Consider the following 12,305-nt stretch of genomic DNA (forward strand, 5'->3'; position numbering starts at 1 on the left):
ATGCGTGTGTGTATATCAGTGACGCATGCAGCAACATAAATTATCTTTCCCTGTCCACCTCCCGCTGTTAAACACGCCTCTGTAATTTTCTTGAGTAAAGCATCTTGAGTGAGTGTCCTCACTTCGACGGCCTCGCTGTAAAGTAGCAACATAGCCGTCTTCGACAAGCACTGGGGAATTATCTTACTTCATGAGAAGCTTTCATCACTGCAGCAATTCATACTCTTTGGTTTTTTCGGTAAAGTCACGTAGATAGGAAAATAAGCAATAGATCATGACGTTTCGATGGCAACAACAAGCGATCGTCCTCAGGTGAGAGAGAGAAACATGCCTCTGAGAGGGGGGGGGGGCGTAACGGGCGAGAGGGTGGGGGTGAAATTCAAAGAGGGCTTATAGGTGAAAGATTTAGCAATCTTTGGAAGGACTTGATCAACCAGGTAAAGTGTTAACTGTTGTGTCAGCAGACTCTCTGAGTTGCATCACATTTCTAAATGTTGTTAAGTTTGATATCTAAGCTTCCGTGTCACATTTGTTCTCTCTCTCACCCAAGCCCTCTTTGAATTTCACCCCACCCTCTCGCCCGTTACGGCCTCCCCTCCCCTCTCCCCCCTCTAGGATATATATAATGCCTCGTCACAGAGGCACGTTTCTCTCTCTCACCTGAGGACGATCGCTTGTTGTTGCGATCGAAACGTCGTGATCTATTGTTTATGTTCCTATCTACGTGACTTTACCGAAAGAACCAAAGAGTATAATCATCTTACTGTTAATCAATGTACGAAGAGATCAGGTGATGGAGGAGTATTATTCTATATCTATGGCAACATCGCTGGATCGTGAGAGACCATCATAGGCACTTATCTCGCGTTTATGCTCATGTCGGGGTTGGTAAGTGAGCCAGTGGACGGCTTCCGGAGTAGCATAGTGAATATCTGAATTGCTGGCGGCGAATAACAGAATCGGCAAGTTGCGTAATTCACCATGAACATCGGCCGCTTCTACCCTTGCCAAGATGACGGTGTGTTCTTGCTGTTCGTGGTCAGCACGCACGTTGCCCATCGTACCCCGCTGCCTCTTGGCGCCTTCGCCTTTCTTTTGCGCGCTACAGCGACGCCGACACTCGCGCTGCTGCTGCAGTCTTTCAAGACCCCTGCAAAGACTTCCTGATATTGTTCTCCAGCGCCACCGGTCGTGCCCGTTCGTTTGACGCCACTGGGCAAGGCGAACAAGGCGAGTCGTCTAAAAACACAAAGGGGCGACGCGTGGGGAGAGACCCGTGACCGAGGGCAGGAAGACGGCGCTTGCTGGGAGTTACATCAACGCGCGACCTCGCCGCTCGCTCTGGGTCGTAACTCTCTCGGTGACGATGGTGCGCTCCACTCTGCACGGGGGCGACCAGTCATGGGACGATGCCGCAAAGCATCACAATTGCCCCGTTTCTGCCTGGACATTGTGTGGAGCACATGCGTTACTATACTCTCGATAAACATGATGTATTGGGCGGCTCTGAGCCAATGTTGTCAAGCCGAGCACAACATTGCCTCAATGTCAGCGTGTTTACTACACAGGTAATTTGTGTGTCTGCTACGGTGTCTGTAGACTGTTTGAAAGCCTCTAAAGGGACTTTAGTGTGTACAAAGCTGTCTGAAACGAGACCTTGGCGTCCAATGTTTTACTTATAAAGTTGCGTGTGACGTGAATTACTGATGAATGGGTGTTGTTAACGCGGGGGAGTGGCGGGGGGTCACATTGACGTGTACATTTGTTGGCCGCCGACATTGATCGGAGGAGCCCAAGATCGATTTAGCAAAACATATCGCTCGAGGCTTGGGCAACGCATCAACCACATTGGGGGTCCCGTAACAGTGCACCACAGATGGCCTGCAATTGGGACGATTTCTCATTGTACAAGATTTAAAACCGAGGTTGAAAACTAATTTTTTTAGAACTGCTTTTTGTGTTTCGTTTGTTGTCCTTCCCCCGCACCTCCGATTAGCACGATGGCTACGTACGGTGCGAAAGAAGGTCAACATAATGTGTGTACAATAACAGAGTGCAATGGGGGTGACAAGGGCTGCCTGCTTAGGCTGAAGGGTGGCCAGGACATGGGTGAACAGAAATGTATTTTTGATGAAGCCGTGTGGAGATTTCAGTCTCGTCCCCTTGACGAGAGAACTTTCTCTGGTCACGGCAGTTTGCTCCCACGTGTAACACGCTCACAAATGGAACCGTGAAAACATCCCAATGCAGTCGGATCCTACTGGACGAGAGTCTTGAGGTGCAGGGAGTTTTTCTTGGCTAAATGAATGGCATTACAAATATTATTTGGGTGGAGTGGTGGCACAGTGGCTAGCTCACTGTCCTGTTACAAGGCGATTGATGGCTTAACTGCGCCTGCCCCCCTCCCTCCCCCCTCCAACAGTAACAACAACCGCCACGACTCATATGAAATGGAGAGGTATTAATGTAGCAGTGCATCTACATATGGCTCTAACCATTACATTATTACTGGACTTCATGCTGCTGGATTACCGGATATTATGGGACCCGTATTAATAATCCAGCTATTAGCTCGACTGTAAGTGAGCGACTCGCAGTGTGAAGGTTGCGAGTTCAAATCCTGGGTGGCAGCTGCCTAAGCCCTTAAAGATCGATAAAATATGCAACGAATAGTCGTTGTCCTGTGGATAGAGTCACCCCTGCCATAGTAACCGGTGAGTTCCACTACTGGCTCAGTGTGTAAATAGGACAGTAATACCGCCTCAATGTTCTATATTAACAGGAAATCACTTTGACTTTGTATTATTATTCCTGTATCTGCTCATCGGAGCAATCATCACTATTACCCCCCCCCCCCCCCCCCGTGGTGCTGCGTGACTCCCCCTGGTCTCTCTGTGCTCGTTGAGAGCCAGCGTGCTGGGAGTGAGACTTGCATAATGAACTCGTACTTGATGGGAATGTGACGAAGTCTTTTTACAAAACTGCTGGCCTGTGTTGTGTTTTCAATCGCTGCTCCACTCACATGCGCGTACGCCCACGAAAATACTGCACATTCCAATGGGAAACACATGTGCCTGTGCACTTCTCCAACTTAAAAAAGAAGATATATTCCCGTAGCCATAACGTCTTAAATTGAATGCCTTCCCCAGTACGAAGTAAGATCCTCTTAATAAGACGCAATGAAAGAGCCGTGATGCACACGTGGCACACGTGGCACACGTGGCACACGTTAATGACGCTAATTGGCACAACGATAATTGCAGGGAGCTCGTTACTTGGCCGCGTTCCGCACGGTGCCCAACTCGATGTGGAGCCTCATTCATTCACGCTGTTCACTATCACGTGCGATGCCACCTGGTTTTATTGTTTGTGATTGGGTTAATGTATTAATTGGGGTGTACAAACTCATTATTCGTGTTGTGGTGCATTATAGGTTAAAACAGACGCACCTCAGATTAGCCCGGTTGGCTACGTACGGTGAGAAAGAAGTCACATATACATACAAGCAAGCAGAGTTTGCCTCAATATCGGAATACAAATATTTTCAGTCCATCGCACTATTTCAAGACCAATATTATCCAGCAGCATTTGTTTTGATATTCAGCATATATCCTTGTCTGTTTTTAAATGAGTACTATATTCACCCTATAGCTCTTAAATGTTAATGTTCCTGTGGCTGAGTATTGCTATTTGTGTTGTGTCCAACCTGGATCCTCATCTTCTTCGAACCGATTTGTTTATGCCTCAACAGTACAGAAAATGGCTATTATTCCCCACAAACTTTGCTTCTGTGACCAGGACATTGATATTTTGAAATGTACCTATTTTCAATGAGAGTAAAGTAATACAAAAATGACGACAACATATTTAGACACCAAGGCGCACTACCACAGGCGGGACTGGCTGCAGCGGACCGAGTTCTCTGTGGGGAGGAACAACGTCAAGTGGGAGCCACTGGTGGACACCCGGAAGGTGCTGATGCCACCACTGCACATCAAATTGGGCCTTATGAAACAATTTGTCAGAGCTGTAGATAAGAAGTCGTCAGCCTTCAAGTACCTTCAAGACTTCTTCTCTAAGCTGTCTGAGGCAAAGGTCAAAGACTATGTCTTCGTCGGACCACAGATAAAGAAGATTCTGGAGTGCCATGAATTCCCCAAGAAGCTCACTAGTAAGGATAAAGCGGCTTGGAACAGCTTTGTCGCAGTGGTTCGTGGCTTCCTGGGCAATCACAAGGTCGAAAACTATGTGGAGCTGGTTGGGTGAAGAACTACGGCACAATGGGCTGTAGGATGTCCCTCAAAGTCCATATCCTTGATGATCATCTTGATAAATTCAAGGAGAACATGGGAGCGTACTCGGAGGAGCAAGGCGAGCGCTTCCACCAGGATATACTGGACTTTGAACGCCGCTACCAAGGACAGGGGGCTGACTCGTGAAAGTGATGTACAGTATAATCTTAAATCTCGAACAACTACTCACTTCTAAATCTCTTTGTGTTACTTTAGTATAAATACATGTTCATTTTGATTCATATGTTTTTTTTTCTGACTTTATGTGAACGAAAAGACACAAAAACGCCAGTTTTCTCATTGAAAATAGATAAATTTCAAAATATCACTGTCCTGGTAACAAAAGCAAAGTTTGTGGGGAATAATAGCCAATTTCTATACTTTTTAGGCATAAGCAATTACGAAATAACACTTACCACCCAGAAACAACGGTTGGCTACGTACAGTGCATACAGCCTCGGCTGCCATCCCTTCTCGCCATCCACGGTGTTGTCGGGCGAACACCAGAGACGTCCTATTGCCCGTTCAGAAGGATCTCCGGCCAAAGGGTTCGTGACGGTTCTGTGCACGATGCCCGTGCGAGATGAAAGGGCCGTGCCTTGGCCTGTGCAAGGGTTGCGTGAACGATCTGCAGACAGACCGGCTTCACCCGCGACAGCTGCACGCGTGTGTGATGGGCATGCAGTGTAACGCGCATCAGCAGCAGCAGCAGCCAGCCCTCTGATGATGTGGTGACTGATGAGAGGCCCCCATATACTATGAACTTCAATGAAGCAGAGACACAAGGGAGAGAACCTTTTTGAGTCGCCTTTGCTCAGAGTGGCGCTTTTAGCTTGAATGTTCCATATGCTAGACGTCACTGTCTTAGGGGTGTGACGCATAGGACAAAACAACACACTCAATCGCATCAGGTCGCCGCAACTAAGCAGACTTTAGCCTGGACCGTGTCTGTATGGCTGTCTGTATGGGTGACTGTATGGCTGTCTGTATGGGTGACTGTTATACACAGATTGTTACAGGCAGCTGCGCGGCTGCGCTATGTTTTGGACTGCAGATGGCAGTGCGCAAAAGAAGTGCTGTACTGCGCTTCTATTCAGACTAAAGGCTTTTGGGTTCGATCGCATAAGTATAAATGTGTTCTTACGAGGATCTAACCCAAAAGCCTTTATTATGAATAATACTGGTCGCGAAAGCCTACGTGTTAAACTGCGCTTCTATTCTTCCACGTCTATTACCCCCTGCCCGGACTTGGCAGCAGAGACTTGGGCCGCAGAAGTGGTTCAGATGCCACCACTGATGTTAGCCGTGGCCTGGAATCAAACTTGGATTTCCAGGTTCATAGAGCAGTGCTAAATCCACTGTGGCATCACCCCACCCCCACGGACAACCATCGACACGCATCCATCAGAGACAACATGTAGATCCATTCATTGACATTGGCTGTGCTGCGGATCAACTCGATCCCGTCACAGAAATATGGAATGTCCATAACTGGCTCAGGATTGTAAACAGTTGCGCACTTCCCCATCCTGGATTCATTTATTTATTTTGAAATACATTAACCTTTCAAAAATATGTGTGTTTTTTAACTGGTGCGCAGTCTGTGAATCCGTGGTTTATTTCGTCTCTTACGCAGCCTTGCAGCGTCACGGCATGCAGGATATGAGTGGCATACCGTATACTCAGAATCTTGATTTGAGGTGGTCGCACCCGTCAACCTGGCTCATGGATTTTCTGTGCTTGACGACATCAGGTGGAGCAGATCCCGTTACACCACGAGTCGCCGGTAATGCGAGCAAACATGAACATGCGTGACCATTCCCACATTCCTGCCAGCGGCAGATAGGCGGCGTTATGAACGCCAGGACATGTTCATAATGAAAAGCGTGCCACGGCTTTCAATATCACACGTTGCAGATAGGAGGAAGGGCACGCAAGCAGTTTAGGGGACGGAGCGTGCTCGCCAACCACTATGGCTCATAAAACTAGCTTGAACCCTCACGAACTAGCCAAACTGACAATAGTACGTGCCCTCTGACCATACCCAATGAGTATCGTACTCGCCTTACACCAGCGCTGGCGCTAGGGGAGTGCTCATGGGGTGGGCGCTGCACCACCACCAAAGGTCCATGTAGCACCAGCCGAGTGTTATCATGGTGGCCTACACATCCCCATCCCAGAGGAACTGTAGCCGGGCCTGCTTCCCCCCAACCCGAACCAGCGAGCCGGTTACCAATACTTATCCCTCTTACCAACTAGCTACTGGTACTTCTAGCCTTACTTCTCAACCAACTAGCCGACCAGGCACTAGTACTGGCTCCCGTGCCGATCCTAATCACATCTGCAGCACCTCGCCAGAACATTTTTTTTCATCTTTTGTCTTTTCAATGTTGGCGATCACAGAGTTTTAAGAATGCAGAGTCGTCAACATGAAGATCGTCGTCGTCGGCATCGCAATCTCGGGAGACCATAGATTTATTGTGCTTTGGGGGTTAGGTCTTAGCGTAGCATCTGCTGTGCCTGTGAAGTCAAATCCGTGACAGGCAGACTCAGTCGCAGTTGTCGCAGATGTAGGCCGGCCTGGATGGTGTCGATGTTTTGGTCGTGTCCTGATGTCCCTTCCTCCTCAATCTCTTTGCTTCTCGTCGACGAGCCAGATTTGTTTAGTTTATCAGCAGCCTGCTGCCAGAGAAGAAGGTCCTGGGCAGCCTCTTCCCAGGTGTCGGTGTTGATGGGGAATCACTTGAGATCTGGCTTGCAGACATCTCTGTAGCGTAGCGGTGGGCAGCCAGCTGGTCTCTTCTGCGTAGAGAATGTCCTTCGGTATTCGTCCGTCATCCATCCGACGGGCGTGGTCCAGCCAGCATAGACGTCGCTGCCTCAGGAGAGAGTACATACTAGGTAGCTGTGCTCTCTTCATGACTGCTGAATGCATGATGCTATCCTTCCAGGTGATGCCTAGTATTCGCCTCAGGCAGCATAGGCGGAGGTTGTTTCGCCTTCGTTCGTGGTGTCAGTATGGTGTCCAGATTTCACTGCCATACAGGAGCGTGCTGGTGACGCATGCTTTGTACACCTGTGCCTTTGTGTGAACTTTGAGTTTTTGGTTGTTACATACCCTCGATGTCAGTTTTACGAAGGTGGAGGCTGCTTTTCCAATGTGGCTGCTGAGTTCGGCATCGAGTGACAGACTGTTAGTGATGGTGGACCCAAGTTAAGTGAAAATGCTGACGGGTGCCAGTGTGTAGTTGTTGACGGTGATAGAGGGGGTTTTTTTTAGTGCCCTACCCCTTTTTGGGGTTTTCTTCAGGCTGATGGTCAGGCTGAAATCCTGGCATGCTTGGGTGACCTGGTCCATGAGGGTTTGTAGCCGCTTCTGGGAGTGTGTCGCTACTGCAGCGGCATCTGCAAAGAGCATGTCCAGAACAAGGAGTGGTCGCACCTTTGCTTTTGCTGTTAACCGAACAAGGTTTCATAGTTCCCATCTGTGCTCGTGTGTAGGTAGACTCCCTCGATGGATGTCCCAAAGGCTTGCCGGAGGAGAAGGGAAAGGAATATCCCGAACCGGGTGATTGCCAGCCTACATCCTTGCTGACTCCGCCACAGATTTTGAAAGGGTCTGAAGTAGGCCCATCAAACTGGATGGTGCCCTGCATGTTGTTGTGGAAGGACTGAAGAATGCTCAGCTGTTCTGGGGTGCAACCTATCCGTTCGACCATCTTAAAAAGGCCACTCCTGCTAACAAGGTCGAAAGCTTTTTTGAAGTCAGTGAAGGCCATGTAGAGTGGTTTTCTCTGCTCTCTGCACTTCTCCTGGAGTTGTCTCAGAGAGAAAATCACGTCCGTGGTTGATCTTCCTGCTCTGAACCCTGCCTGTGGCTCTGGATAAAGCTTATCTGCGAGGACCTGGAGTCTATTCAGTGCAACGCTCGCAAAGAGCTTACCAGTGGTGCTGAGTAAGGAGATGCCACGGTTGTTGTTAGTCACTCCTGTCTCCCCTGTTTTGTACAGGGTGACAACACTGGCATCCCTCGTGTCCTCGTGGGACAGTACCATCCCTCCAGTACAGACACGGCGTGCACATTTGGCTGTATATTGCTCAGCCAAACAAGGGAAGAGTTCACATGTGTCTGAACTTAATGTGGCAGTGAGTGCTGACATGAACATCCATGGCTTCATTTCAAATGGGTCAGTCTGCGTCGGTCACTCGGATATGTCCGCATGCGGAACACCACATCCAGTATACCTCTTGACATTGTTGTGGCTACGAGTCAAAAATGAAGCCCTGCTCCTATTCAGCGCCCCCCCCCCCTATCCTGCCACTCTATTCCGCATGTAAGCGATTAAGACATCATCGGAGATTGCAAGATATATAAGTTACGGTACCTTCACATACGCGGGCTATTAATTATATATAAGTAATGGTTATGAAGATACCGAGCAAGTCAACGGCCGAATCTCACCACATGAGCGTTTTGCCACATTCATCGCTTGTGGTGGTGGTGAGGAACACAATGGCGGAAGCTTTCGCCAAAAATCGGACGAAAAGGGAAATCCGCCAACAGCGCACGGATCGGGCCCATATATGTGGGAGCATTGGCCAATGACGATGTAATGAATATACTGTAGTAAATTCAACGTGCGCCTGATATATAAATATGCAGTATGTGAATCTACATTGTTGTAGATTTGAACATCGCCAACATCGCACCGACCAGCATGCTGAAGGATGGTTAAACAACTCCTACGACCGACACAGCAGCGTGGAGGACGAGTGAGGGCCTTCTTCCAGGAGTGGATTGGCATAGCACTGCTATGTAAAAGGGATATTGTATTCATGCGCATAGGAGCCGCGCGCTTTGAATAATGCGAGGGGCAGGGGATCATGCGGATGGGGGTGGTGGGGAGGGAGAAGTTTGGGTTTGGTGGTGGGGGGGTGAAAGAAGTTGGGGTTGGGTGGTGGGGGGGGTGGGAGAAGTTGGGGTTGGGTGGTGGGGGGGGGTGCGAGATTCGTGACGCACGGAGCCACAGCAGGGCCCCCGCCTGTGCTGCGCGCGCGGGTCCACGTGTTGCGTCTGAGTGTGCGCGCCAGTGCGCATCAGTCCTCCGCGTGTTCCTGTGTACGCGCCCGTGGTGTATTGGCAGCAGCAGCAGGAGGAGCAGAGGCAGCAAGGGAGGAACCTGCGCTCGTGAGACCACGCGCGACGCTGGGATTTGACACGAGCTGTGGGGCAGAGCGAGCGGAGCGCGGCGACACGCAGTTTGGGTGACGCTGAGCTGCTGCGAGCCACGGGCGTGAGGGGAGGATCAGAGGTGTTGAGTGGGGGACGGGGACTGCAAGCGGGCTTCAGTTTGGTTGGATTTGGCCACGTTCTTTGCGGGAGAGCTGCCTCCTGGAGATGCGGCCGTGCGCACAAGTCGCAACATACTTCAGGATGCAGTGGAATTCGTAACATCTGGACTGCGTGCGGAGACAAACACCCCCATCCACGATACTCTCTCGGACTCGTACCCACACCTACGCTGCCGGCTCGAGCACAACACGCGAGGCGTCATTCACGACATACACTTACGTACATGTGGACATGCATTTACGCGTGCAATATTAATGATATACTATACATAAACGTAGTTATTTACACACGCATACTCGCTAACATATACTAAAACATATGCATAAACGTATACTACTACTACACGTATTTGCATGATCGTTTAATGAGCATACATGCACTGGTACACCCACCTACACACACTCGCTTAACCACATACACAGGCGAATAGACACGTGTACGTATACAACAAACTGGTATACACAAACTCATACACACGTACAAACTGATACACACAAATACACATACAAACTCATACATACATACAGACACACGCACGCGTGTACAGGCACACGGGCACACACGCGCGCGCGCACACGTGTACGCACACACACGCGTGTACGCACACACACGCGTGTACACACACACACGCGCGCACACACGTGTACACACACACACGTGTGCACACACACACACGCGTGCCATGGCCCGGCTGGGCCCCCTGTGCCGAGCTCCCCGGCTGCTGCTCCACTCGCTCGCGCTGCTGTGCTGCGCCCGCGCCTACAACGTGGACCTGGAGTCCCGGCTCGTGTTCACGGGACCCAATGGCAGCTACTTCGGCTACTCCGTGCTGGGGCACAGCTACAGGGACTCCAGCTGGTAGGGAGCCGCGCCGGGTACCCGTCTGCGTGTGTGTACCCATGTGTGTGTGGGGTGTGTGTGTGTACCCATGTGTGTGTGTGTGTGTACCCATGTGTGTGTGTGTGTGTACCCATGTGTGAGGCGTGTACCCATGTGGGGTGTGTGTGTGTGTACCCATGTGTGTGGGGTGTGTACCCATGTGTGTGGGGGGTGTGTGTGTGTTTGTACCCATGTGTGTGGGAGGTGTGTGTGTGTGTGTACCCATGTGTGTGGGGGGTGTGTGTGTACCCATGTGTGAGGCGTGTGTACCCATGTGTGTGGTGTGTGTACCCATGTGTGTGGTGTGTGTACCCATGTGTGTGGTGTGTGTACCCATGTGTGTGGTGTGTGTACCCATGTGTGGGGTGGGTGTGTGTGTGTACCCATGTGTGGGGTGTGTGTGTGGTGAGCGGTGGCGCAGTGGTTCAAGGCACTGCGCTACGAACATTTCTGAATTCGATTCCTGGCCCAGGCTAACATTAGTGGTGAGTGGTATCAGAACCGGGCCTACTCTAGATCGACTCGGCCTTGAATGACATACCTGAAAAGGTATGTCTAAACTTTGCTTGGGACTCCCTTAGATCTACTCGACATTAAATATATACCTTCTACAGTGTGTGTGCGCACATCGGAGAGACAAAGGCAGCCGGGCATGATCCTGGCCACCCCAGCCCTTCGTGTTGCGTTCCGGCTTCACGAGATGATCACTAAGCGGCAATTCAGGGGAGCCTGCAATGTAACACGCGCAATCCACACGGGCGTGATTGGGTGTGATGAACAGCGCTGTGTGGTCGACAGACCGCTTTGCACGTGCTTCAGCCGAGGTGTGTAATGGAACGATGACCGTACACAAGTGATGTGTGCATTGTGTGACGTCTGCATGCCAATTGCATTTGAACACGCCGCATTATATTGCACGCGTGGTGGTAATAATAATGCTGCTGCTGCTGCACGTGCGTAAGCCGATGCAACGCACGAGCCGACCAGCTGCGTAGCTGTTTGAGCAGACGGCGCAACAACCATGCCCGGACTCCGGGGGTACCACACGGGGGTACCACACGGGGGTACCACACGGGGACGTTGGGGTTGGGGAGGTAAAGGACAGGGGGCCCCCATTTGGATGATGTACCCATACCAACCACGCGACGTCTCATAACAACCACGCTACGTCGCTCATACCAACGTGGCTGACAAGCGCTGTAGAGTTACGATGATTTCAAGAGGGGGGAGATACCTTTGTAGAAAACACTCGAAATGAAATGCAGTGACTTTGCGTGAGGTGGTTGAACCCACAGTTGCCAGCAGTGGACTCGGTGACGAATGCGTTCGCTGGAGTTGGGGGGGGGGACGATCGTGTCTGTCATGTATGTTGAACTTCTTTAGCACCGTACATAACCAACCGTGCTATTCGGAGGTAATCGCGGATAATGTTCCTGTCGCCCACGCGGGATATTGCTGCTAATGCCGCCCGCTCTGCCGAGGGATAGTTGTTACCCCTCTTACTGACCGTTACACAAATGTCAGGGTTTCTTAGCACAGCACCAAAGCCCAAAAACGCCGAACGGCCAGCAACAATCAGCACTGTTGAGTGTATACTATACGGGTAGTCATCTACTTACGAACGTGTTCAGTTCTGAGACCCGCTCGTTAGTCGAGCGCTTCGTAAGTCGGGACATGAGCACAGGAATGCACTGTATTTAAATGCACATAGAGTCCGTGTGTGTTACGGTGCAAGAAGAAGGGAAGCTTGACTTAAAGCTTTTGTGACTGCAGGGATTCAT

The 12,305-nt window shown here is 50.4% G+C and overlaps 1 protein-coding gene across 1 annotated transcript in view; it reads left to right on the forward strand.

Annotated features, from left to right (window-relative positions):
• Positions 1–9,336: 9,336 nt before the first annotated feature.
• Positions 9,337–12,305, forward strand: part of ITGA9 (integrin subunit alpha 9) — a 57,304-nt gene continuing 54,335 nt past the window's right edge. The window contains exon 1 of the mRNA XM_061563184.1: positions 9,337–10,503. Coding sequence (XP_061419168.1) covers positions 10,328–10,503 — 176 coding nt within the window. The 5' untranslated portion in view covers positions 9,337–10,327. The remainder of the gene's footprint in view (positions 10,504–12,305) is intronic.

The sequence above is a fragment of the Lethenteron reissneri genome, chromosome 31 (assembly GCF_015708825.2).
Source record: "Lethenteron reissneri isolate LAM-NWPU_2019-01 chromosome 31, ASM1570882v1, whole genome shotgun sequence".
Lineage (NCBI taxonomy): Eukaryota > Metazoa > Chordata > Hyperoartia > Petromyzontiformes > Petromyzontidae > Lethenteron > Lethenteron reissneri.